The sequence below is a fragment of the Oncorhynchus clarkii genome, chromosome 22, assembly GCF_045791955.1.
Source record: "Oncorhynchus clarkii lewisi isolate Uvic-CL-2024 chromosome 22, UVic_Ocla_1.0, whole genome shotgun sequence".
In the NCBI taxonomy this organism is placed as follows: Eukaryota; Metazoa; Chordata; class Actinopteri; order Salmoniformes; family Salmonidae; genus Oncorhynchus; species Oncorhynchus clarkii.
The window spans coordinates 26179468-26207114 of NC_092168.1; the positions used below are offsets into that span (position 1 = coordinate 26179468).

Consider the following 27647-nt stretch of genomic DNA (forward strand, 5'->3'; position numbering starts at 1 on the left):
AGACTAAACAGCCTTGGTTTCTCAAATGACTGCCTCGCCTGGTTCACCAACTACTTCTCAGACAGAGTTCAGTGTGTCAAATCGGAGGGTTCAATTCTCGGGCTGACTCTTTTCTCTGTATACATCAATGATGTCACTCTTGCTGCTGGTGATTCTCTGATCCACCTCTACGCAGACGATACCATTCTGTATACTTCTGGCCCTTCTTTGGACACAGTGTTAACTAACCTCCAGACGAGCTTCAATGCCATACAACTCTCCTTCCGTGGCCTCCAACTGCTCTTAAATACAAGTAAAACTAAATGCATGCTCTTCAACCGATCGCTGCCTGTACCTGCCCGCACGTCCAGCATCACTACTCTGGACGATTCTGACTTAGAATATGTGGACAACTACAAAAACCTAGGTGTCTGGTTAGACTGTAAACTCTCCTTCCAGACTCACATTAAGCATCTCCAACCCAAAATGAAATCTAGAATCGGTTTCCTATTTCGCAACAAAGTATCCTTTACTCATGCTGCCACGCATACCCTCGTAAAACTGACTATCCTACCAATCCTTGACTTCGGCAATGTAATTTACAAAATAGCTTCCAACACTCTACTCAGCAAATTGGATGCAGTCTATCACAGTGCCATCCGTTTTGTCACCAAAGCCCCATATACTACCCACCACTGCGACTTGTATGATCTCGTTGGCTGGCCCTCGCTTCATATTCACCGCCAAACCCACTGGCTCCAGGTCATATAGAAGTCTTTGCTAGGTAAAGTCCCGCCTTATCTCAGCTCACTGGTCACCATAGTAGCACCCACCCGTACCGCGCGCTCCAGAAGGTACAGTGCCTTGCGAAAGTATTCGGCCCCCTTGAACTTTGCGACCTTTTGCCACATTTCAGGCTTCAAACATAAAGATATAAAACTGTATTTTTTTGTGAAGAATCAACAACAAGTGGAACACAATCATGAAGTGGAACGACATTTATTGGATATTTCAAACTTTTTTAACAAATCAAAAACTGAAAAATTGGGCGTGCAAAATTATTCAGCCCCTTTACTTTCAGTGCAGCAAACTCTCTCCAGAAGTTCAGTGAGGATCTCTGAATGATCCAATGTTGACCTAAATGACTAATGATGATAAATACAATCCACCTGTGTGTAATCAAGTCTCCGTATAAATGCACCTGCACTGTGCAAGCGATAATATTGAAATGGAAGGAGTATCAGACCACTGCAAATCTACCAAGACCTGGCCGTCCCTCTAAACTTTCAGCTCATACAAGGAGAAGACTGATCAGAGATGCAGCCAAGAGGCCCATGATCACTCTGGATGAACTGCAGAGATCTACAGCTGAGGTGGGAGACTCTGTCCATAGGACAACAATCAGTCGTATATTGCACAAATCTGGCCTTTATGGAAGAGTGGCAAGAAGAAAGCCATTTCTTAAAGATATCCATAAAAAGTGTTGTTTAAAGTTTGCCACAAGCCACCTGGGAGACACACCAAACATGTGGAAGAAGGTGCTCTGGTCAGATGAAACCAAAATTGAACTTTTTGGCAACAATGCAAAACGTTATGTTTGGCGTAAAAGCAACACAGCTGAACACACCATACCCACTGTCAAACATGGTGGTGGCAGCATCATGGTTTGGGCCTGCTTTTCTTCAGCAGGGACAGGGAAGATGGTTAAAATTGATGGGAAGATGGATGGAGCCAAATACAGGACCATTCTGGAAGAAAACCTGATGGAGTCTGCAAAAGACCTGAGACTGGGACGGAGATTTGTCTTCCAACAAGACAATGATCCAAAACATAAAGCAAAATCTACAATGGAATGGTTCAATAATAAACATATCCAGGTGTTAGAATGGCCAAGTCAAAGTCCAGACCTGAATCCAATCGAGAATCTGTGGAAAGAACTGAAAACTGCTGTTCACAAATGTCTCCATCCAACCTCACTGAGCTCGAGCTGTTTTGCAAGGAGGAATGGGAAAAAATTTCAGTCTCTCGATGTGCAAAACTGATAGAGACATACCCCAAGCGACTTACAGCTGTAATCGCAGCAAAAGGTGGCGCTACAAAGTATTAACTTAAGGGGGCTGAATAATTTTGCACGCCCAATTTTTCAGTTTTTGATTTGTTAAAAAAGTTTGAAATATCCAATAAATGTCGTTCCACTTCATGATTGTGTCCCACTTGTTGTTGATTCTTCACAAAAAAATACAGTTTTACAGATCATTGCACCTGTACATAGCCCATCTGTAAATAGCCCATCCAACTACCTCATCCCCATATTGTTTTTTTCTCTCCTTTGCACCCCAGTATCTCTACTTGCACATTAATCTTCTGCACAGCTATCACTCCAGTGTTTAATTGCTAAATTGGAATTTCTTTGCCACTATGGCCTATTTATTGCCTTACCTCCCTAATCTTACCTCATTTGCAAACACTGTATATAGCTTTTTTTGTATTGTGTTATTGACTGTATGTTTGTTTATTCCATGTGTAACTCTGTGTTGTTGTTTGTGTTGCACTGCTTTGCTTTATCTTGGCCAGGTCGTAGTTGTAAATGAGAAGTTGTTCTCAACTGGCCTACCTGGTTAAATAAAGGTGAAATATATATACTTTTTAAATGACAGTTTTGCACACTCTTGGCATTCTCTCAACCAGCATCATGGGGTAGTCACCTGGAATGCATTTCAATTAACAGGTGTGCCAGGTGTTACCAGCCTCAGAAATTGCAGCCCAAATAAATACTTAACAGAGTTCAAGTAACAGACACATCTCAACATAAACTGTTCAGAGGAGACCACGTGAATCAGGCCTTCATGGTCGAATTGCTGCAAAGAAACCACTACTAAAGGACACCAATAATAAGAAGAGACTTGCTTAGGCCAAGAAACACAAACAATGGACATTAGACCGGTGGAAATCTGTTCCTTGGTCTAAGGAGTACAAATTTTAGATTTTTGGTTCCAACAACAGTTTCTTTGTGAGACGCAGAGTAAGTGAACGGATGACCTCTGCATGTGTGGTTCCCACCGTGAAGCATGGAGGAGGAGGTGTGATAGTGTGACTGTGCTTTGCTGGTGACACTCACAACACACACTGAATAAAGCCCATTGAGTGGAGAACATTTAGCAAAAAGTTAAATCTATGCATGCCTAAATATCTTATATTGAGTGATAATTAACTTGTTTTTTCGTACCAAGCTAGCAGATAAAAGCTGGCAGATAATTGTCTTATTTCAAGATATTTTACCTTCATATGACAATTAATGCGGCGATTAAGATCAAATATCTTGAAAAATATATTTTTGCAGTGTAATATACATTAATTCGCTGTGATCTGCCTTACTTGTTGGCCATCTCTGTAGTGAAGACATAAACCACTTTAGACCCAGCCTTCTGACCACCCGCCGACTCCGACGCTGCGCCCTGGCCTCCTAGTGGATTGTGGGAGGGCGTGGAAGAGCGGCTGAGTCCGGCGTTGGAGGGAGGATGGGAGTTGGAGTCCTGGGGCTTCACGTCACTGGAGTTACAGTCTGGGGAAGGACAGAGGATCATTGGTACTGTAGTTTTCAGTAGCAGGTGGAAATGGGGATGACCGACAGACACACAAACACATACACAAAGTCACACACACACACTCACTGAAGAATCCTTTGTCGTCCTCATCACTCTCTCCTCCAGAGCACCAGTCAGCTCCACTGTATGGCTGCCTCCTCTCAGCCACACACATCCTCTTCACCCTGTTACTGTCTGTATACACACACACACACACACAGTCAGTGTGTGTGTAGCTGTGTTTTCATGTGTGTGCATGCGTTTCTACAGACCAGAGTTCGAGCTGAGCTCCCATGTCAATAGCACATACAAACACACTTTCCCCTCTCCCCTCCCTTCTCTAAGTGCAGTCCTGTGCACCAGACTCCCAGGAGCAGAGGAGAGACCGACACAGCAGTGGATCAAGGGCAGAGTGCGTGACCATAATGACACGCTTTCAGGGGCCTGCTTCTGTTTCCACAGCCACAACACATGTTCACACAGAATGGATTCGTAACATGCCCACTAACATCAACAGCTATTGTGTTAGAGAAACAGAAATATATAAGCACTTTAGCTTCATGGAAATGCAAGCTTAGAAATCAAATCAAAGAAAGTAGGAAGTCATCAGTAAATAGTACACTACTTCATACCACTACGTATACCGGTACTCAACTTGACATATTTGAGCTGAATACTACTTGGAGTGCAGTGTAATACTCACCCTTGTCATCGCTGTTGGGCGTGACTGTGTCTGGCTGCTGCTCGTTGTAGGACTCCACCGAGGTGCTCCTCTCTCTTTTTACCTTCACCTTTGACCCCTGTCCCCCAGAGGTCAGGCCCTGGCCGTTCTTCAGCCCCCCCATGCCCCCTGGACCCGTCCCCAATACACCCCCCTGCTGGGAGCCCTTAACACCCACTGTCTTGAGGTCGCAGGGCGAAGCCTGAAGTTGGCTGCCGCAGCTTCCTGGTTTGTTCTGATTGGGCAGTTTGGAGTCCATTTGGGCGGCACCACCGGAGGGAGACATGACAGGAGGGGAGCGCACCATGACTTCCGGCTTGGGTTTAGGACTGAGAGAGGGAGAGATGAGGAGGGAGAGAGAGAAGTGCTTATCAACTGTACATAAATAAACTGAAGCAAATTGTACTTCATGCACTCTTTCATAGTGACAGACAGTGAAAAAAAATGGCAGCATAATTTTTATTTAACCTTTATTTATCCAGGTAGTCTCATTGATATAAAAATCTATTGACCTGGTCATGGTTAGGCGAAAGGGAAGACAACTTTACTTAGACTGATGAGGAAGAATTACTGGAGACTTGGGTTATGACATTCCAGGAGAATCAAGTGCATATCTCACACTCTGTGTGTACGTGTGTGTGAATGCCGCAACAGATATGGCTCCCCAAGTAGTACACTCAGGGAGAATCTCAATTGCATACTCCTCACGTCCCTTCTCCTATCTCTAGTCAGACTGCAATCCCTCCTCACATCCCTTCTCCTGTCTCTAGTCAGACTGCAATCACTCCTCACATCCCTTCTCCTGTCTCTAGTCAGACTGCAATCACTCCTCACCTCTAGTCTGAAACTTCCATCATTGAAGTTGTTTGTGGTGACGAGGGGCGGAGAAGAGTTTTACAAAACAAAGTCATTCGCGATTGGATCTTCTAACCCAGTGGTCACCGAAAGGCATTCCTAGTCGATCACCAAACATTTCACAAAAAACCACGATTAAGATTTGCGATCATGTTTTTTAATTCGTCTTGTACTGTTTCCGGTAGATGCACTCGATTCAACTCACCTGCGCGTCGAGTAGGCGAAGTGTTCCCATTTTATGTGTCTAAAGGTACAAACTGACATCCCGGCGGGCCCGGAGAACAAATCAAGTGCACTATATTGGCCACGGTCTACCACTGGCCAATCGGATGGCTCAGTGTAACGTAGCGGACATAAAAGAAAGCTACAGCGAAGTTGATACCGTGAGATTTCAAAGCTTTTAAAACAATGACTAGAGCGACTGTCAACAAATACAGCAAAGAGCTGCTGTTTTTAAGAGTGAGTTCATGTTTTAAGTTCTTACTCAGCACTGTCAACACTTTTTATAAGCCATAAAATGCGCAATTCTTCCAACTGCCACTCGCGCTACAACCAGCATTGTAGCTGTAATGAATGAGTAGGAACGTATCGATAGGCTTGCGTTGTTATTTGCAGCTTGGGTCTATATTTCACTTTCTCTGTTCATAGGAGTAACAACATGAATTTGTGCACGAGGCAGAAATAATGCAGTGCGACTTCAGTTTCGCCATCAGCTGGAAACCGGTGTCCCTTTTTGGTCAATGTCAGCGGAGGAAAGAGAGAGCGGAGGGACATTGAGAGGCGGACCCTCAGTCTGCTGCTCACTCCCTCCACTGAGACTCACTATCAGATGCAGGCACCATCAGCCCAGTACAATTAGAATAAAAAGCACATTATTTAAATGTATGGTTACTCAGCTGTGCCTCACAAGTAATACAACAACTGATCTATTACCGGTGCGATAATACAGCCTACCTCAAATGTTGAAATATCATTGAAAATAATTGTCTGAACAACAATGATTTGGCAGGGCAATTCAAGCAAAGCTAATATGCGGTGATAATGTATTGGGCCTATAGCCTAGTAAACCTACTGCACAAACCTCATTGCTACAGTACTGTTTTTAATTGGCTAATGTTACATATGCTTATGTTTTTTAAGTCATGTTAATTCTAAAAATCTTGGCTGTAGATCTCGGCTTGCATTTTGACTCAGAAAGTCATCTTGGCTCAAAAAGGTTGGTGACCACTAGTCTAACCAATCTGAGCATCAAAGCCAATGACAAATTTTCAAACAGCCGCTTAACCCATGTGTGTTCTAGCTCTGGCTCAACCTATTGGTTTCTGAACCAATTAGAAGGCCCCGAATGTGTTAGCAGTCGCTGAAGGGTCGGACAGGTACTCCGGTCCAGACTCATTGCAGAGAAGAAACTAACGTCTGTGGGCGTGGCATAGGGTTTCGGACGGAGCAAGGAGTGTGTGTGTAGCCAGGCAATCCAGGCTCTCCTCCTTCTCAAAACACAGATCAAAGGTCCCTCCCCTCTGATCTTCTCCTCCGATGGGTTTTGAGAAGGAGGCAACGAGAGGAGTATGCAATTAAGATTCTCCCACAGTCTCTGTTAGTTCTCTTACTTCCCCACCACGACTTGTTTCCCCTTGAAAAAGCAGTGGTGGCAAAGGTCGCAGGAAAAAGGTGGGGAGATAGAAGTACAGTTCTGGTGACTTCTTAAAAAGGACATTCTACTCAAACGATTCCAAATTATTTTATTTTGAGTTTTTAAAGTCAGACTTTTAGAGAACAACTTTACATTTGACACAACATCCTAATTGTTATTAATATTTTTAAATGATTTTTGAATAAGCATGAATTATTCAACCGAGAAAAACTGTTTCAATTACAAAGTATGTAATTTCCCTTTCAAGACACCATTGCCCTGTGAAGAGTTTTGTTGTGCAGTTGTTCCTAAACCATGCTACAAACTCTAGTTGTAATTGCCTTTTTAATGGTGCCATGCGTGCAATTACATTAAGAAATGTTGGACATTGACTGATTATCAGAATGCATGTTTCTCTCCCTGTGGCACCCGCAACTTGAATGCACCTCCCGTTAAAGCCAGTTTACTATGGGGTTGTCTGATTTTGCTGTTCTTTACTAGTCTTGTTGACAGAGGAAAAGTAAATGTGGACAATTCTAGCATCTTCAAAGTGAATCTTGGCAGAAATATTTTTATGTTCCTTTTTTGTTGTTGTGTGGCGGCATCAATTTAGTGAGTACAGGGAAAACACTTGACACAACCAGGGACACAGAGGGGAAACAGGCCAGAGCCTGGAGCTAGAGTTAATGCCCAGTGAACAGACTCCTGACTGAGGAGCCTCAGTTGGAAAAGAGGCCAGAGAGTCAGACGGCTGGCTGGGAGTGGACCAAACTGACCTCTTGTCCCATCAACCCCTCCCCATCTCCCCCTACCTCTTTCCTCACTCCGCTCTTTCCATTGCCGGGAGGAGAGACTGCCAGAGTAGTGAATCACACACACACAAAACCTAACGTGTGCAGACTAATACATAAACACACACACACACACACTCCTTCAGCAGCTCTATTTGTATGGAGGCACCCTAATTGAAAAACAGACTAAAAACAGTAGGCCTACTGTGTTCAAGACTTACGCTGTGGGAAATCCCCCAACCTACCATGATCCATCATTATAGCTACTAACCACTGTGCTGTACATACATCATCATTATAGCTACTAACCACTGTGCTGTACATACATCATCATTATAGCTACTAACCACTGTGCTGTACATACATCATCATTATAGCTACTAACCACTGTGCTGTACATACATCATCATTATAGCTACTAACCACTGTGCTGTACATACATCATCAGCCAATACCTACAGTTAGACCAGTGGTCACCAACCTTTTCTGAGTCAGAGTAATCCTATGCAACATTAACCAATTAAAAACAGTACTGTAGCAATGAGGTATGTGCAGTAAGCTATAGGCCCAATACATTATCACTGCATATTGGCTTTGCTTGAATTGTCAATACATTGCTGTTGACCTTATTAAAAAAAGAAATATATATATTATTTTATTTTCAACATTTGAGGTAGGCTGTACAGCTGCAGTGCTTGTTGTAGCGCAAGCAGGAAGAACCCGCATTGTATGGCTTATAAAAGTGTGGAATACAAAGTGTTGACAATGCTGAGTAAGAACTCACAGTTCTCCCTCATAAAACCACCATTTTGCTGTATTTGTTGACCGTCTCTCTAGTCAGGGTTTTAAAAGCTCACAGTATCAAAATTTGCTGTAACTTTCTTTTAAGTCTGCTACGTTACTGCAGACCCAGCAATCTGAGCCATCCGATTGGCCAGCGGTAGGCCTATAATGCACTTGATTTGTTCTCCGGGCCCCCCTGGGAAGGCAGAGTTTTCAGCTTCAGACACATGAAATGGTTAAAAATTTGAACACGTCGCCAACCCGGCGCGCAGGGCAGCTGAATCGGGTACACCTACTGCCAACAGCACGAGATGAAAAATAGGAATGCAAGGCTTTATTGTTTGAGAGAAATATTTGGTGATCGACTAGGAATGCCTTGTAGATCACCGTTGGTATAGACAAGTATAGGCACAGTACAGACAGACCGAGGGAAGGAAAACACACACACCATTTTCTCACTGGTCAATAGTGAGGTAGGAATAATGTCTGCCAGAGTATTATATTTGGCTCGGATCACAACCATGTACAACTGACAGGGGCAGTTCTTCACAACCGTAGGCCAGAGACACAGACCATAATAATCTGGCGGAGAGGAGGATCAGGGCGGCTGCTTCTCAGTGGCCATGAGAAAAGTACAGCTCAGGAGAACAGGACACTTCCAACTGGCAGAGACAGCCCCATACCACACCCTATTGACACACACAGCTGAGAGAGAGAGAGGGATGGCAGGCATTTGGCAGGGCAGATGCTGATTTTCAGTGGCTCCAGAAACATGAGTCAGCAGAGAGAAGATCCAAACACAGTGTACTCCCTGACCCCAGGACACACACCACTTTTACTACTACTACTTTACACAGACAGACACACGTACACTCGCTCTCCCTCACCTCTGTGTGTTGGTGGATGGGGAGTTCTTCAGTCTGTTGTGATGAATGGAGGGGGCTCCCAGCACCACAGAGCAGGGTGGGGTGATGAGCTGGTGGGGGCTGCCTGTGTGTGTGTGAGGGGCTTTCCCTCTGCCGTTCCCTCGGCCACCCGAACCTGGAATACTGTTCCCGATATTCCCAAGATTCCCCCGGCTGTCCTTGGCCTCCTCTCGTTCCTTCTTCCCTCGCTCTTTCTTGCTGAAGTGTGTTGCTGCCGTCCCTCCTGCTGTGGCAGGCCTTTCCTCCTGGACCTCCAACATGCTCTGTGTGTGTGTGTGTGAGTGAGTGTGTCTCAATAAGACTGTGTGTGTGTCAGAGAGAGTGTGTGTTTCTGTGTGAGGAAGAGAGTGGGTTCTTGCATGAAGTTTCCCCAAGGGGCTCTCACAGCCCTTGGGCACTCTGTGGAGAGAAGACAGAAGACAAATGTAAGGACACCTTTACAACAATTGTCATTGCTGTTACATGGTCATTGGTTATCACATTTGAAAATAATTCTGTTGTGTATCATCCTTTCTGGTAGAAGTGATGGGAGTCCCTGAATGTGGTTGACTGGGGGAAACACAGAATACTAATGGAAGCTCCACTGACTGAGCTCTCAATTATGACTGCCTGGATTCTTATTGACCACAGAGCCCACACCGGTAATTACACTGTGTGCGTGTGTGTGTGCGCATGCGTGTTTGCGTATGCATTCTATGATGCAGCAGTGTGTGTGTGTTTGCCTGTGAGTGCATATGCATTCTGTTGCAGCAGTGTGTGTGTGTTTTCCTGTGAGTGCATATGTATTCTGTTGCAGCAGTGTGTGTTTTATCCCCCTCTGGTAATGACATGAGAATCCACAGTGAGCAGCACAGTCAGATCACACTGTCATCCCGCAAATATTTAGGAACTCCTCCAAAACACTCATACTGTAACCGGCTCCAGAGATCCCCGGGGGGGGGGGGGGGGGGGGGGGGTTAGCTGCTCCTACATGGGCTAACTATACACTACTGTACAGGGTTGTGTGTGTGTACAGCGAGAGAGAACTCCATAGGGACAGAGCGACCGACAGTGCTTTCAGAAAGTATTCACACCATTTCACTTTTCCACATTTAGTTGTTACAGCTTGAATTCAATTGAGATTTTGTGTCACTGATCTACACACAAAAGCCCATAAAGTCAAAATGGGCATTTTGTTTGCAGAAATGTCTTGAAAAACATTTTTTTTCTTTCTTTGAAATGTCTTGAGTCTATAAGTATTCAATCCATGTGTTATGGCAAGCCTAAATAAGTTCAAGAGTAAAAATGTGCTTAACATATTGCAAAACAAATTGTGGTAATAGTAGTTAACATGATTTTTGAATGACTACCTCACACATACAGATAGTTGTGCGGTCCCTCAATCGAGTAGTGAATTTCAAGCAAAAATTCAACCACAAAGACCAGGGAAGTTTTTCAATGCCTAGCAAAGATGGGCACCAATTTGTAGATGTGTAAAAAAAGATATATACACTTTTGAGCATGGTGAAATTATTAATTACACTACGATTGGTGTATCAATACACCCAGTCACTACAGGCATCCTTCCTAACTCAGTTGCCAGAGAGGAAGGAAACTGATCATTGATTTTACCATGAGGCCAGTGGTGATTATAAAACATAGTTTAATGGTTGTGATATTTATATATATATATATATATATATATAAAACTGAGGATGGATCAATATTGTAGTTACTTCACAGTACTAACCTAAAATGACAAAGTGGAAAGAAGAAAGCCTGTACAGAATACAAATATTTCAAAACATGCATCCTGCTTACAAACGAGGCACTTAAGTAATACTGCAAAAATGCGGCTAAGAAATTAACTTTTTGTCCTGAATACAAAGCATTGTTTGGGGCAAATCCAAACCATCACTGAGTACCACTTCATATTTTCAAACATTGTGCTGTCTGCATCATGTTATGGGTATGCTTGTCATCGGTCAATATAAGCACAGGCAAAATCCTAGAGGAAACCCTGGTTCACTCTGCTTTCCAACAGACACTGTTTCAGCAGGACAAAAACAATAACTTAAAACACAAGGCTAAATCTACACTGGAGTTGCATACCAAGACGGCATTGAATGTTCCCGAGTGGCCTAGTTAGTTTTGAAATCGTCTTGAAAATCTATGACAAAAAATGGCTGTCTAGCAATGATCAACTTGACAGAGCTTGAATAATTTTTTTAAAGAATAATGGGCAAATATAGTCTACTGGAAAAAATATATAAAATGCAACATATAAAGTGTTGGTCCTATGTTTCATGAGCTGAAATAAAAGATCCCAGACCTGTTCCATATGCACAAAGAGTTCATTTCTCTCAAATTTTTAGTTTTCACCTGTTAGTGAGCATTTCTCCTCCACACACACACACACCATGTGACACTTAAATAAAGTCCACCTGTATGCAATCTAACTAATTATGTGACTTCTGAAGGTAATTGGTTGCACCAGATCTTATTTAGGGGCTTCATTGCAAAGGGAGTGAATAGGGAGTGAATACATATGCACGCACCACTTTCCCTTTCTTATATATTTTTTTTAAATTTCACTTCACCAATTTGGACTATTTTCTGTATGTCCATTACATGAATTCCAAATAAAAATCAATTTCAATTACAGGTTATAATGCAACAAAATAGGAAAAACGTCAAGGGGGATAAATACTTTTGCAAGGCACTGTATGCTGAGGAAAACCTAGTGTATTTACAAAGAAACTAGTTCTGCCTGAGCCTTAGAATAGCAAAACCACTCTGTATTTCCTGTTGTAGCTAGATATACTCACATCAGTCTTACACACACACACACACACACACACAGCAGGAACTGTCAATCACCCTCTCCCTCCAATCACACACTAACGAGACGCTAATTGGGCCGCTTGCTGACATTCCTATCACACAGAACAAACACGCAGCACCCACCACACACACAAGCAACCACTAAAGCCTTGTTCACACTGGCAGTTTGAAGTGACTAAAAAAAAAAAATGCATATCTGATTAGAATCTGTTATTCTTCCTGCCAAAAAGCACATGTAATCGGATATTTCAAGCCACAAATCTGATTATTGGCCATGCGGCTTGTGTCTAAACGGTCAAATCGGATTTATTTGTTCTTTAGACTGATATTTGGCATATTTTGTTGTGTTTATATTTTTGTTGAATATAAGCATGCGTACATACAGAACAAGAATATAAACAATACATGTAAAGTGTTAGTCCTATGTTTCATGATCTGAAATAAAAGATCCCAGAAATATTTCACACACACAAATAGCTTATTTCTCTCAAATGTAGTGACCAAAACATGCACAATGTGTTACATGTTTAGTGAGTTTGCAGGCCATGGAAGAAGTGGGACATTTTCAGCTTCCAGAAATTGTGCACAGATCCTTGCGAAAAGGGGCTGTGCAATATATTCTGAAACATGAGGTGATGGTGGCAGATGAATGGCACGACAATGGGCCTCAGGATCTCATCACGGTATCTCTGTGCATTCAAATTGCCATAAATAAAATGCAATTGTGTCCATAGTTTGTAGCTTATGACTGCCCATACCATAACCCCACAGCAACATGGGGCACTTTGTTCACAACGTTGACATCAGAAAACCGCTCGCCCACACGACGCCATCTGCCCGGGAGAGTTGAAACCGGAATTAATCTGTGAAGACGACACTTCTCCAGCATGCCAGAGGCCATTGAAGATGTGCATTTGTCCACTGAAGTCGGTTACGACGTCGAACTGCAGTCGGATCAAGATCCTGGCGAGGACGACGAGCACGCAGATGAGCTTCCCTGAGAAGGTTTCTGGCAGTTTTGCAAAAATTCTTCATTTGTGCAAACCCACTGATTCATCAACTGTCTGGTCTCAGATGATCCCGCAGGTGAAGAAGCCGGACGCGGAGGTCCTGGGCTGCAGGTGAAGAAGCCGGACGCGGAGGTCCTGGGCTGCAGGTGAAGAAGCCGGACGCGGAAGTCCTGGGCTGCAGGTGAAGAAGCCGGACGCGGAGGTCCTGGGCTGCAGGTGAAGAAGCCGGACGCGGAGGTCCTGGGCTGCAGGTGAAGAAGCCGGACGCGGAGGTCCTGGGCTGCAGGTGAAGAAGCCGGACGCGGAGGTCCTGGGCTGCAGGTGAAGAAGCCGGACGCGGAGGTCCTGGGCTGCAGGTGAAGAAGCCGGACGCGGAGGTCCTGGGCTGCAGGTGAAGAAGCCGGTTGCGGAGGTCCTGGGCTGGCGTGGTTACGTGTGGTCTGCAGTTGTGGTGCCGGTAGACGTACTGCAAAATTCTCTAAAACGACATTGGAGGCAGCTTATGGTAGAGAAATTAACATTAAATTATCTGGCAACAGCTCTGGTTGACATTCATGTAGTCAGCGTTCCAATTGCATGCTCCCTCAAAACTTGAGACATCTGTGGCATTGTGTTGTGTGACAAACTTTCACATCATAGAGTGGCCTTTTATTGTCCACAGCACAAGGAAGCACCTTTGTAATGATCATGCTGTTTAATCAGCTTCTTGATGTGCCACACCTGTCAGGTGGATGGATTATCTTGGCAAAGGAGATATGCTCACAAACAGAGATGTAAACAATTTGAGAGAAATAGGCTTTTTGTGTGCACAGAACATTTCTAGGATATTTTATTTCAGCTCATGAAACATGGGACCAACACCTTACATGTTGTGTTTATATTTTAGTATATAGAGTTAGATACAGTACATCTATATACACACACACACACACACACAAAGAGCAGCCCCAGCAAAACAAACACGTATACGGTAACGGATCCTCTCCCACTATTAAACTAACTGATCAGTTAAACAACAAATGTGCTTCTTCAGTAAAGAGCCGCTGATATAAAGAGTGATTTCCACATTTAAAAAGAGGCAACTTAATTAAGTTTTGAAGTGCAGGTTTATTTATTTTTTACACAGCTTGCACACAAACACACACTACCCTCTCTTAGCCCCGCTGGCTGTAAATGGCCTGCAGATGTTTTAGACTCATTTATGCAAATCCAATATCGCAGCTCAGCCAAGAGAGCAGTCGCACTCTCTCCCTCTAAATCATTTTAAACACTATTTGTTAACACTCTCCCTTGCTTTTCTATCCTCTGCAAGACCATGATTCACTCACTCACACACACACACACACACACACACACACACAGCTAAACCTGGATAACCACTGGAACGGCATATTAGACACACTAGTCTTGCACAATGAAAACATATTTACATGTAGCATGTGTCAACCTAGCCTGGATTTCATACAATGCAATAGCACCCCACACACTCCAATTTCAACTGTAGGTACACACACAAGACAATAAAGACAGAAAATACCTTTGACAGACAGAACACAGGCGATAGCAGAAGGAACATTCATCTGTACACTATGCAGCTCCCAGTTCATTTCACTGAGTGTTCTAGTCCTTCCAACCAACATGTCTGAGACAGGGGGATGCCTTCCTCTTCCTGCTCTGATTGGCTGACAGCTGACACCTGGGATCTCACCTGTTCAGGTGACTTCCTGTACCCGGTGCCAGACAGACAACACGCCCTGGAGATAACACACACACGGAACGCACAGAATTCTTGGAACTCAGGATAACGGCTAAATATAGCGCTGTGATGCCAAGGGAGAGGTTTGTGACATACAGGTAACTGCCAAAATAATGGAAACACTTGAGTAAATGAGGGATACAACGTATATTGAAAGCAGGTTCTTCCACACAGGTGTGGTTCCTGGGTTAATTAAGCAATTAACATCCCATCATGCATAGGGTCAAATATAAAAATAGTTAGTGCTATCAAGATCATTGGGAAGTCCCTAACCATAACCATTTCAATGGAGTAGGGGATGTCCCAAGGATCCCGAATAGCACGTACCGAATAAAAATGCTGGGTAGGCCATTATTTTAGCTACCATGGATTTTCCCACATATAAATACAATGCCCCCCATCCACAGGGGAAAGGGTGGTCACTGAATGTTATCATGCTCATCAAACAAATGTAAACCATATGCCATGGCAGTCTCAGTCACCAGATCTCAGCCCAATTGAACACTTTTGGGAGATTCTGAGACAGCCTTTTCCACCACCATCAACAAAGCACCAAATGATGGAATTTCTTGTAGAAGAATGGTGTCACATCCCTCCAATGGAGTTTCAGACACTTGTAGAATCTATGCTGAGGTGCATTGAAGTTGTTCTGGCTCAACACCCTATTAAGACCCTTTATGTTGGTGTTTCCTTTATTTTGGCTGTTACCTGTACATAGACAAACACATTCATACGCACACACACATTTATGAGTGAGCTCTTGTTCCTTGTGAATGTGAGCCATGTCAAATGTTTACAGTGAACTCTTCGACTGTTCCGCATACTTAACTCACACATTAAGTATGCGTAGGGGCGGCAGGGTAGCCTTGTGGTTAGAGAGTTGGACTAGTAACCGAAAGGTTGCAAGTTCAAATCCCCGAGCTGACAAGGTACATATCTGTCCTTCTGCCCCTGAACAGGCAGTTAACCCACTGTTTCTAGGCCGTCATTGAAAATAAGAATTTGTTCTTAACTGACTTGCCTAGTTAAATAAAGGTACAAAAAAAAAATATCAGCTTTAGCGCACACACACACACACACACGTCTTTCTCTCTCTATCTCTTTATCCATCAATGTGCCTGTCTCTAGCCATATTAAACTCAACAGATCTAGCTAGTAATGGCCTCTTATAAAGAAAGACTTGCTGTGGTGATGCACACCGGCATCCAGGGCCCTCACTCTCCTCCCCACTGTTACGCTGTAATGTCATGTTTAGGACATGACTATGATCACATCACTCACCATGTCCATCATTGTCATGATATAGATGTGGCCATCCCTGCAGCGGGAAGAGAAACGTGTGTTACTCCAAAACCTGCAGGCAGAAGAGACGGAAAAGGTTACACGAGACACACAGCTGACTCACGACTGACACATCTGCTGTCTGAGCCTGGGCACGGTGCCATGTGTGTGTGTCAGCCAAGCGGGCAGCAGGACTGGCACTCAGCAGCTCTTCTGCTGCTCTGATCTCTGGCTCACACACTTCATCACACATTATCCCTCTCTACCTCACTCACACCCCTCTCTGTTTCTGTTTGAGGGTGTAATATAATTAGTAACATATGATAATACAAAGCACACACTATCACTTTCCTTAACACACACAGTTATATCCATCTCAAATACTTGTACGTACACACACACACACACACAAACAGCACAGAAGTTGATAACAGACTGAAGTATAATCCTTAACATTCTTTGTTTATTCATGGAGTAGGTACTATAGGTGGAGAGATATTGATTTGATGGTTTCTGACTGCAACTCCAGTGCTTTCAACACACTAGCTCCTGTCTCCTCCCCCCTTTCCCCTCCCTCAGCCATGTTCTCCTTCCATCCCGCAGTTCGCTCCCACACTCCGGCCACATTCCTCCATAGCTCATGCCGTGAGGACTCCCTGCGGCTCAAAGCATTGTGGGAAATCCCAACAGTCGAAGGGAGCCTTCGGAGGCCCTGTGCCCCACAGAGACAGACAGAGGGAACACACAGTCCTCTCTACTCCCAAGGAACTGGGTAGGCCCGGCTAAATGTTGGCGACATTGAAATAGCGCAATGCAAATATTTTAAAATATTGCCATTTGATGTGCAAAAACAACTAAATAAAATGTGTTGGTGCGTTACACACATATAAACATTCCAGTCTATCATGTAAACATTTACGATGGTTTGTCGTACAGCTGGATATGGTGATGTTACATTTATGTGGTCCACTTCTATACTGTACACCTCCCCTCCACCCAATCCTTTACTGGTGAGCAGGAGGAGCATGTAGTAATGCCTGAAAGAGAGACCATGTAATTGATTAGTGATCCTGGGGAATGGGAGGCGCATGGGGACAGAGAGCAGATTTAGTTGAGCTCAGAAACAGAACATGCAATGTGGCCTGTTTTGTGTCTCACACACATTACATACTGCACATACACGTCTCCAATAAGGTCCTACTGACCAAACGTGTACAATAAATGGTGTAGAGGTCATATTTGTGCAAGTAATATCTTTGATGATCACAAATTCACACACACAACCTTTTCTTCTCTAGCCCAACATTAGCACTGTGGAGAGAACATGAGTCAGGGTCTGTCCCTAAATTAACCCACTTTAACCTGGTGTTTCATTCCCATGGGATTTTTAAAATACTGGCAAAGACCTGTCCAATTAAATGCACAGGTAGACACAGAACTACACACACACACAGCATTCAGAAAGTATTCAGACCCCGTTTCAGCCTCATTCTAAAATGTATTAAATTGTTTTTTTTCCCCCTCATCAATCTACACAATACCCATAATGACAAAGCAAAAACAGGTTTTTAGAAATGTTTGCAAATGTATTATTAATAAAATACTGAAACATCACATTTATATAAGTATTCAGACCCTTTACTCAGCACTTTGTTGAAGCACCTTTGGCAGCGATTACAGCCTCGAGTCTTCTTGGGTATTACGCTATAAGCTTGGCACACCTGTATTTGGGGAGTTTATCCCATTCTTCTCTGCATATCCCCTCAAGAGCTGTCAGGTTGGAAGGGGAGCGTTGCTGCACAGCTACTTTCAGGTCTCTCCAGAGATGTTCGATGGGGTTCAAGTCCTGGCTCTGGCTGGGCCACTTAAGGACATTCAGAGACTTGTCTCGAAGCCTTAGGGTCATTGTCCTGTTGGAAGGTGAACCTTCACACCATTCTGAGGTCCTGAGCACTCTGGAGCAGGTTTTGATCAAAGATCTCTCTGTACTTTGCTCCCTTCATCTTTCCCCTCGATCCTGACAAGTCTCTCAGTTCCGGCCGCTGAATAACTTCCCCAAAGCATGATGCTGCCACCACCATGCTTCACACCATAGGGATGGTGCCAAGTTCCTCCAGATGTGAAGCTTGGCATTAAGGACAAAGAGTTCAACCTTGGTTTCATCAGACCAGAGAATCTTGTTTCTCATGGTCTGAAAGTCCTTTAGGTCCCTTTTGGCAAACTTCAAGCGGGCTGTCATGTGCCTTTTACTGAGGAGTGGCTTTCTTCTGGCCACTCTACCATAAAGGCCTGATTGGTGTAGTGCTGCAGAGATGGTTGTCCTTCTGGAAGGTTCTCCCATCTCCACAGAGGAACACTGGAGCTCTGTCAGAGTGACCATCGGGTTCTTGGTCACATCCCTGACCAAGGCCCTTCTTCCCCCGATTGCTCAGTTTGGCCGGGCGGCCAGCTATAGGAAGTCTTGGTGGTTCCAAACTTCTTCCATTTAAGAATGATGGAGGCCACCATTTTCTTGGGGCCCTTCAATGCTGCAGAAATATTTTGGTACCCTTCCCCAGATCTGTGCCTTGAAACAATCCTGTCTCGGAGCTCTACGGACAATTCCTTCAACCTCATGGCTTGGTTTTTGCTCTGACATGCACTGTCAACTGTGGGACCGTATATAGACAGGTGTGTGCCTTTCCAAATCATGTACAATCAATTGCATTTACCACAGGTGAACACCAATCAAGTTGTAGAAACATCAAGGATGATCAATGGAAAAAGGATGGACCTGGGCTCAATTTCGAGTCTCATAGCAAAGGGTCTGAATACTTATGTAAATAAGGTATTTCTGTTTTTTATTTTGAATACATTTGCAAAAATGTCTTCACCTGTTTTCATTTTTGTCTTTATGGGGTATTGTGTGTGTATAGTGATGAGGGAAAAAATGTCTTAATTCATTTTAGAATAAGGCTGTAATGTAACAAAATGTGGAAAACGTCAAGGGGTCTGAATATTTTCCGAATGCACTGCGAGAGAGAGAGAGGAGGGGAGGTAGAGGGGAGAGAGAGAGAGAGGAGGGAGGGAGAGAGAAGAGGGGAGAGAGAGAGACAGAGAGAAGAGAGAAGAGAGAAGGGAGAGAGAGAGAGAGAAGAGAGGGGAGAGAGAGAGAAGAGGGGAGAGAGAGAGACAGAGAAAGAGAGAAGGGAGAGAGAAGAGAGAAGGGAGAGAGAGAGAGAAGAGAGCGGAGAGAAAGAGACGGGTTGGCCTACAACGTCACAAAATGATGCGCATGGATGTGGCTAGAAGCGTTGCTATGATTCTGAACGGTCAGATAGCTAGCTATAACGGCACAAGGCCTTGTGGTGACAAGAAGTCCTGTGGGAAATCGTAGGTGGATTGTTTCAGCTCGTTGTATCTTATTATTGATGCCATGTCTTGTTATGAGATGTGTTGACAGATTTAAAAAATATATAATGTAGATGTAAGCCCAAGGAAGAATTGCATTGTTATTGATTACTGCATTGTTGGGTTTAGCGCTTGCAAGAAAACCATTTCACTGTACTTATGTATGTGACATGACTTGAAGACCCCAGGAAGACCTCATCTTTCAAGCTGAAGCACATGATGCATCTCTACCTCTCTCTAAACACACATTTCTCTCCTACTGTTTGACCCCAAGATTTTTACTTGAAAAGCCACGAAGTAAACAAAATAGGAAACATTAGGCCAATTCACTCAGGAGAAAAAATAAATAAATTGTCCTTAATACATCCGTATCCATTTCATCCTGTCATCTTCCTTGCTGTGGTTTTTGGTTAACACTGTAGATTAGATGACAGTGTGGATAATTTTCTCAGGCAGAAAGCTTTGACCCTCCAGTGTCCTCAGTATGTACAGATCACAGATAGTGCTGCCAGCCCAAAACAATCCAGCCCTGAGTCATCCCTACTCACGGCTTTGAATGTTCAACAGGCATTGAAGCAGGCAAAGGTAGTGTGTGTGTGTGAGAGACAGACAGATACAGACAGAGTATAGTGATTGATAGGTTACCTCGGTTGGTCCCCAGCCCCCTCAGCAGGGCCTCATATGGAAATACAGCCCGCGGGTCCTCAGAGTCACAACCTTTGAACCCTGACTCCTCCCAGTCAGACAAAGACAGGCTGAAGGCAGGAGTTGATCCTTGCTCTGTCACTGGCAACACCCTCACAGGTCACTGCAGACAAACACACACCTAAGAGAGACAAAGTTTTACTCAACATCCAATCATTTTGACTTCTGTTGCAAAAATACTTGTAACACTGCCAGGAGCGATACAACAGCAGCAATTACTCAAATGTAAACTAGTTCAACCCCTTTTCAGTAGAATAGATTATATCTAGGAACTAGTTATCCCTCTCTAGAACTAGCCTAGTTCAATGATTAAATGGTCTCCAGCCTTAGTCCTGGAGAGATACAGGTGTTCAGAATTGTATTTTATTCCAGACCAGAATGATTACAACTTCACAAATCAACGTATCAGTAATAGTGTATTAGTTGATTCAGATGTTGGGCTGAAACAAAATAAGCACCATCCAGGGCCAGGGTTGGTGGGGAATATTGGATTAGTAGAGAAAAGACTTCAGCCCAGAAGGGACAGATTAGGGTTCAGGGTAAGCAGTTGTGTGGACTCTAGCCAATCAATAATATGAATTGATCAATTACGTGCCTGGGAGAAACAAACCACAACCCTTGACACACATACAGTCATGCAATGTCACTTAATAATATATCTGGCCTTGGTTAGTTTAAATATCTGGCATCCTGAGTGACATCACTTGATTTAAAATGTCCCAATCGCAGAATAGACTATACAAGAGGCTACCACCAGATAGAGTAATGTAGAGATGGCACTGTAGTAATGCGGTAAACTAGCTATACAGTTATGGCCATAAATACACCGTAAAAGATGTATATATATATATAATTGTAGGCCTAGTTTGCAAACGAGTGAAAAACTCCTAAAACAAACGAAATAAGTGACCCCATGAAATCTCAGCGTCTCACTGGCTAACGTTTGGCGTCCTCAGTATTTCAGGGCGCTCCAAACTCCAACTTTTTCCTCCTAAAATAAGTTGTTCCTGTTTCGCCCAAGAACTGGGGGAAGGGAATACTACAGCTCTCTCACACAGCCCCGGCCAGCGCAAACAAAGTCGGCCCCGAGAGGGGGGCTCTCACGGCGGTTGCCACTCGCCACAACCCTGCTTGTCCAAATCAGCGCCCACAGACAGACAATACTTAAAAAGGGGAAACATTATAAGCTTTGTCTAATAGAAAAATATAGCCACTCCCACGACAAGCAGTGTTACATTTTCAACTTCAGTACAGTAACAATGTAGAATGTTATCGTCACCGAATTCGCTTGATCTCAATAGCACGTAGGATAGGTTCTCTGTGTGGATAGCCTAATAGGGTAGGCTACTAAGGATAGGCTAGGCTATACGTTTGTTAGGCCTATAGTGGACCTACAATAGCCTACGCCTTTTTCAAGCAAATATAAATTGTGTTGTATATTGCTTGCGCGGAATTGTATTGAAGAATGTGGCACATGCATGCTGCACCGTAGGCTATTTTCATTTTCGAGAGGCAAGATTGGTACTCCAGTAAAGCGTAAAAAGCCATATTCCTCCGCGCGTAATATCATATCCTGTCAACGTTGTGTGGAATTATCCTCCGTAATCACGAGAAGAAAAAAAAATCACCGTTGATGAGAAGAAACGATCTTTCCTTGTCAGACCGGGTATGCTGGGTTTTGTGGCCATCCTTCGGGGACAGAGGTAGGTAGAGCGGATACTGGACTGAGATGTCCCCGGGAGGAGGACCCCCGTGTAGCCTTGCCAGGAGGTGAGCGGCCACAGCGACAATTTCCCCGAAAACTCACCTGGAATAACTCATCGGGCTTGCTTCGCTTAGTAGGCTACGTTCTATAGCCTAATTGTAGCGATGAAATAGCTACATTATTCGACCAATGTTATAAATAGAAATGTCTCCCCCCCTTTCGCCGTAGCTTCCAGCGGTCCTACTACATTATATCCATAACTAAGATTTCCTGCTGTCTCCCCCGCCCGTCCCAGTGTGTTGGTTTAGTCCGAATTCTATGTAGCAATTCTAGGTCAGGTCTATGTGCCAGTGAGAATGTAACTGTCGGAGAAGGGGACACGAAATGCGGTCTCAAGACAGAAAACGGGCAAGTAGACTTTTGAAAATTAGAATATTCAACTGGTTTGACGTGAAACCCATTAAACTGTGTGTACGTAGGCTACACAGATATTATACCATTACCTGCACAATAAAACACACAGCATTCACCGCAGACTGTATGTAGCCTTTTGAGTCTATCCTCATTAAGAATCTACTTCAACCAAACTCCCTCGTCTCCCCTCTTTCCCCTCCTTTCCTGCAATGTCTTTTCATTTGAATCCTACTCACAGAATCCTACACACTGATTCAATTATTAAAGTGTCAAAAAGACTGACACGGAGAGGGAAGGTGATATTAAGAAAAGAGTGACTTCTAAGATATGATTTTACCAAAAGAGTAAAGAAGAAGATAAGGGTACATTTCTCCATAATACATAGCCTGCACACAGACACACACACACACACACACACACCAACAAGATGTCATTTCCCTTCTAAATGTTACATTTTATGGATGAATGACACACACATACACTCAACTGTGCACAAACACACCAATTGATTAAAACCCCAGTTGTTATAATTAAACATTTGGATTACATTTGAAATGTACTGTATCTTGATTACATATTGAAGAGCACCACTCTAAGATTGCTTGTGCTTAATGTTTCTCTTCTCCTATGAGGCCCCTGACAGCCCCCTGCCCCCTCTCTTAGTGTGTGTGTGTGTGTGTGTGTGTGTGTGTGTGTGTGGGTTCTGATGGACCAGATGATGATTGTTGTGCAGAAAAGTGAGGTAATAATACATGCATTTTTTTTTAACCCGTGAGGCTATGGCAGAGATTATTCCTGAATGACTATCTCCACTTAATTATCATCCTGTGTGTGCATAACATATTACTTGTCACATGCAAGACAAACCCTTATCACATAATACCATTGCAATAACAATGCATCAACCTAACCACATCCACCAAACCATTCAACAGCTGTTGTACTGTGAGAGTGACAGGGGAGAGTTGTCCTAATACCCATTATTCTCTACCAGCAATCTGACAGACAGAGCGAGAAGACAATCCCACAATATAAAAAGTGGGACAATGCTTTTGTTCATCTGGAGTGCTTTTACTGATTGGAACGATTAAAAATTATGCTTTGGTTCGTTCAACCTATTAAATTTGTATGAAATCAAATAACAAATTTGACAGATCAATGTGATTTTTAAAAAATGCAATGACCGCTTCTAAATCGCTTTCACCACCTCAAGGCATGCACATTGAATAGCAGTGGGGGCAATGTAGCAGCAACAGCATATTAGAAGAGTTGGAGGCGTGGCTTTCAGTTTGTTCTTTTTGCCCAATCATGAGAGTGAATGTTATTCCAATTAATGTGGTCTATTATTATTCATTATTCAAACTAATTTTGTACACTGCCAGCATCTGTAAGGATACAAGTGCATGTCATATTAAAGAGCCCATAAGGTTTCTATGTTAAAGGAATACTTTTGTCCAGTATTAATAATTTGTCCAGTATGAAGGAAGTTTCATGAGCCAATGCTAACTATTGTTAGCACAATGACTAGAAGTGTATGGTTATCTGCTAGTGCCCATAGACTTCCAGTCATTGCGCTAGGGCTGGTTAGCAAACTGCACGCAGGGACATACAAATGGTATCCACGAGTTGGATACCATCTGACTGGGAAAGTAGATAAAGGGCTTCACTGCCAAAATCCTGAAGTATCCCTTTTAAGGTAGTCAATGCTTGGTTACCATAGTGTGGCTACTATATGTGAAAGTCTTGTGAAAATAATATGTTTGGAAACATTATTTCAAGTTATTTAATTAACCAACTCAATTTCTTGATTTACAGGGAATGTATTTAATTGCTTGTAACTCAATTAAATAACTCAATTCATTACAAATTTAAAAGTGATCTTGCAACAAGATTTTTTAAAAACTGGGTTGTATTTATATGAAATATAGTTTGTATTAGTTATTTATTAGGTTTAATCAAAGAGGAAAAGTAAGTTGAGTGTTAAAAAAATAGGCTGCACCTTGAAATATACACTGCTCAAAAGAATAAAGGGAACACTAAAATAACACATCCTAGATCTGAATGAATGAAATATTCTTATTAAATACTTTTTTCTTTACATAGTTGAATGTGCTGACAACAAAATCACACAAATTATCAATGGAAATCAAATTTATCAACCCATGGAGGTCTGGATTTGGAGTCACACTCAAAATTAAAGTGGAAAACCACACTACAGGCTGATCCAACTTTGATGTAATGTCCTTAAAACAAGTCAAAATGAGGCTCAGTAGTGTGTGTGGCCTCCACGTGCCTGTATGACCTCCCTACAACGCCTGGGCATGCTCCTGATGAGGTGGCGGATGGTCTCCTGAGGGATCTCCTCCCAGACCTGGACTAAAGCATCTGCCAACTCCTGGACAGTCTGTGGTGCAACGTGGCGTTGGTGGATGGAGCGAGACATGTGCTCAATTGGATTCAGGTCTGGGGAACGGGCGGGCCAGTCCATAGCATCAATGCCTTCCTCTTGCAGGAACTGCTGACACACTCCAGCCACATGAGGTCTAGCATTGTCTTGCATTAGGAGGAACCCAGCGCCAACCGCACCAGCATATGGTCTCACAAGGGGTCTGAGGATCTCATCTCGGTACCTAATGGCAGTCAGGCTACCTCTGGCGAGCACATGGAGGCCCCCCCAAAAAATGCCACCCCACACCATGACTGACCCACCGCCAAACCGGTCATGCTGGAGGATGTTGCAGGCAGCAGAACGTCCTCCACGGCGTCTCCAGACTCTGTCACATCTGTCACATGTGCTCAGTGTGAACCTGCTTTCATCTGTGAAGAGCACAGTGGCGAATTTGCCAATCTTGGTGTTCTCTGGCAAATGCCAAACGTCCTGCACGGTGTTGGGCTGTAAGCACAACCCCCACCTGTGGACGTCGGGCCCTCATACCACCCTCATGGAGTCTGTTTCTGACCGTTTGAGCAGACACATGCACATTTGTGGCCTGCTAGAGGTCATTTTGCAGGGCTCTGGCAGTGCTCCTCCTTGCGCAAAGGCGGAGGTAGCGGTCCTGCTGCTGGGTTGTTGCCCTCCTACGGCCTCCTCCATGTCTCCTGATGTACTGGCCTGTCTCCTGGTAGCGCCTCCATGCTCTGGACACTACGCTGACAGATACAGCAAACCTTCTTGCCACAGCTCGCATTGATGTGCCATCCTGGATGAGCTGCACTACCTGAGCCACTTGTGTGGGTTGTAGACTCCGTCTCATGCTACCACTAGAGTGAAAGCACCGCCAGCATTCAAAAGTGACCGAAACATCAGCCAGGAAGCATAGGAACTGAGAAGTGGTCTGTGGTCACCACCTGCGGAACCACTCCTTTATTGGGGGTGTCTTGCTAATTGCCTATAATTTCCACCTGTTGTCTATTCCATTTGCACAACAGCATGTGAAATTTATTGTCAATCCGTGTTGATTCCTAAGTGGACAGTTTGATTTCACAGAAGTGTGATTGACTTTGGAGTTACATTGTGCTGTTTAAGTGTTCCCTTTATGTTTTTGAGCAGTGTAGGTTTGGTAATCATCAAACAAAACATTTGGCATTGAATAATACATTTTGTTTCAACACATATTCTATTTTCAATTGAGAAAACCTAGCTAACTCATTTACTTGTAAACAGTTGAAGTATTATTTTTTTAACAATGCATGCTTTTAGAGGAAGAATAGTAAACAACAGAGCTGAGAGAAATGCCAGGGGACTTCAGAACTCCACAACAGCACATAGGACACAGCCGATTCAATTATTGAAGCAGCCTGTGGATAGTGCTATAAAATAATCCACAAAAAATAACACAGAGATGGGAGTGGATGGTGAGTGGGTGAGTGAAGAGGGTATCTGTACAGGAGAACACAGACTGCAGGACAGGGGTCGTGTCTTGTGTCAGGGTTGGGTTTATTTGTCATGAACACAGAAATGATGTCATATAAGAGAGGGAAGAGCCAAGTGAAACACGGATTTCAGAAAAAAATCCAGAGATATTCTGTGTTTGACTGACATTCTCAGATTCACTCGCTGTCCTTTTACACACAGATACAGACAAGTGAACAACAGAAGCTAAATAGCAGAAGGTCCCCTGGGTTCTTAGACTAGCGCTGCATATTTGTGACTTTTGACTGAGGCCATGGTTATATTAGACATGTTGGTGCATGTTAGTGCCGATCTGTGACAGAGCATAAAACTGTATACAGATCTCTCTCTTTCTCCCCCTCTGGATTTACACTGACTGTACAAAACATTAGGAACAATTGCTCTTTCCATGACATAGACTGACCAGATGAATCCAGAGGAAAGCTATGATCTCGTATTGATGCCAATTGTTAAATCCACTTCAATCAGTGTAGGTGAAGGGGAGAAGACAGGGTAAATAATGATATTTAAGCCTTGAGACAATTGAGGCATGGATTGTGTGTGAGTGCCATTCAGAGAGTGAATGGCCAATACATAATATGTAAGTTCCTTTGAGCAGGGTATGGGAGTAGATGCCAGGCACATAGGTTTGTGTCAAGAACTGCAACACTGCTGGGTTTTTCATGCTCAATATTTTCCCATGTGTATCAAGAATTGTCCACCACCCAAAGGACATCCAGCCAACTTGACACAACTGTAGGAAGCATTTGAGTCAACATCGGCCAGCATCCCTGTGGAATGCTTTCAACACCATTTAGAGTCCATGCTCCAAAGAATTGAGGCTATTCTGAGGGCAAAAGAGCGGGGTGCAACTCAATATTAGGAAGGTGTTCTTAATGTTTTGTGCACTCAGTATAAGCCTAGACTGTGTGTGTGTGTGTCTGTGTGATAAGTCCACTGTTTAGTAACAGCAGACTGGCAGTATTCCCAGACTGGGATGCATTAGACATGCACACTAGCAGAGCTTTCCAGGCCGCTGTTCTGACTCTCCAGCGTTCCCACTCTGGCTGCTTCATTGGCTGAGAAGTTGGAACACACTGAGGAAACAGGACAACAGGCTCCACCTCCTGTCCTAAACTCAAACAAAATATGTATCATATATTTAGATTTGGGCCTACGTACATAAAAATTGGTGGAATACTTCGGTGATTCCTTGACTGGTTCAGTGTGTGTGTATTTGTTGGTGTAGGTGTACGTTCATGAGTGTTGTGGTCTGTTATATATGTGTCTGATCGGTCTTTGTCTCGGTCTGACTATCTATATTTGTACTGTGTGTGTGTGTGTGTGCGCGCACGTGTTTAAGCAGGACACCAACATTGACTCTTATCACATTACCATC

At 43.6% G+C, this 27647-nt stretch overlaps 1 protein-coding gene across 5 annotated transcripts in view; it reads right to left on the bottom strand.

Moving 5' to 3' along the window:
• The window catches only part of LOC139380644 (B-cell CLL/lymphoma 9 protein-like), a 35064-nt gene extending 12885 nt beyond the window's left edge, over positions 1 to 22179 (bottom strand). For 2 of the 5 annotated variants that reach the window (XR_011628452.1, XM_071123535.1), the window contains exons 1-7: positions 21866 to 22099; positions 20178 to 20358; positions 16143 to 16215; positions 9234 to 9671; positions 4267 to 4613; positions 3651 to 3758; positions 3355 to 3541 (exon numbers count right to left, since the gene is read on the bottom strand). Coding sequence is in view for 4 of the 5 variants with exons in the window: in XM_071123535.1 (XP_070979636.1) it covers positions 3355 to 3541; positions 3651 to 3758; positions 4267 to 4613; positions 9234 to 9532 (941 nt within the window). In the remaining variant the exon portion in view is untranslated. Of the gene's footprint in view, positions 1 to 3354; positions 3542 to 3650; positions 3759 to 4266; positions 4614 to 9233; positions 9672 to 16142; positions 16216 to 17076; positions 17180 to 20177; positions 20359 to 21865 lie in introns of all 5 variants that reach the window. The other 3 variants (XM_071123536.1, XM_071123539.1, XM_071123538.1) reach the window with 3 other exon arrangements.
• Between the last annotated feature and the right edge of the window lie 5468 nt (positions 22180 to 27647).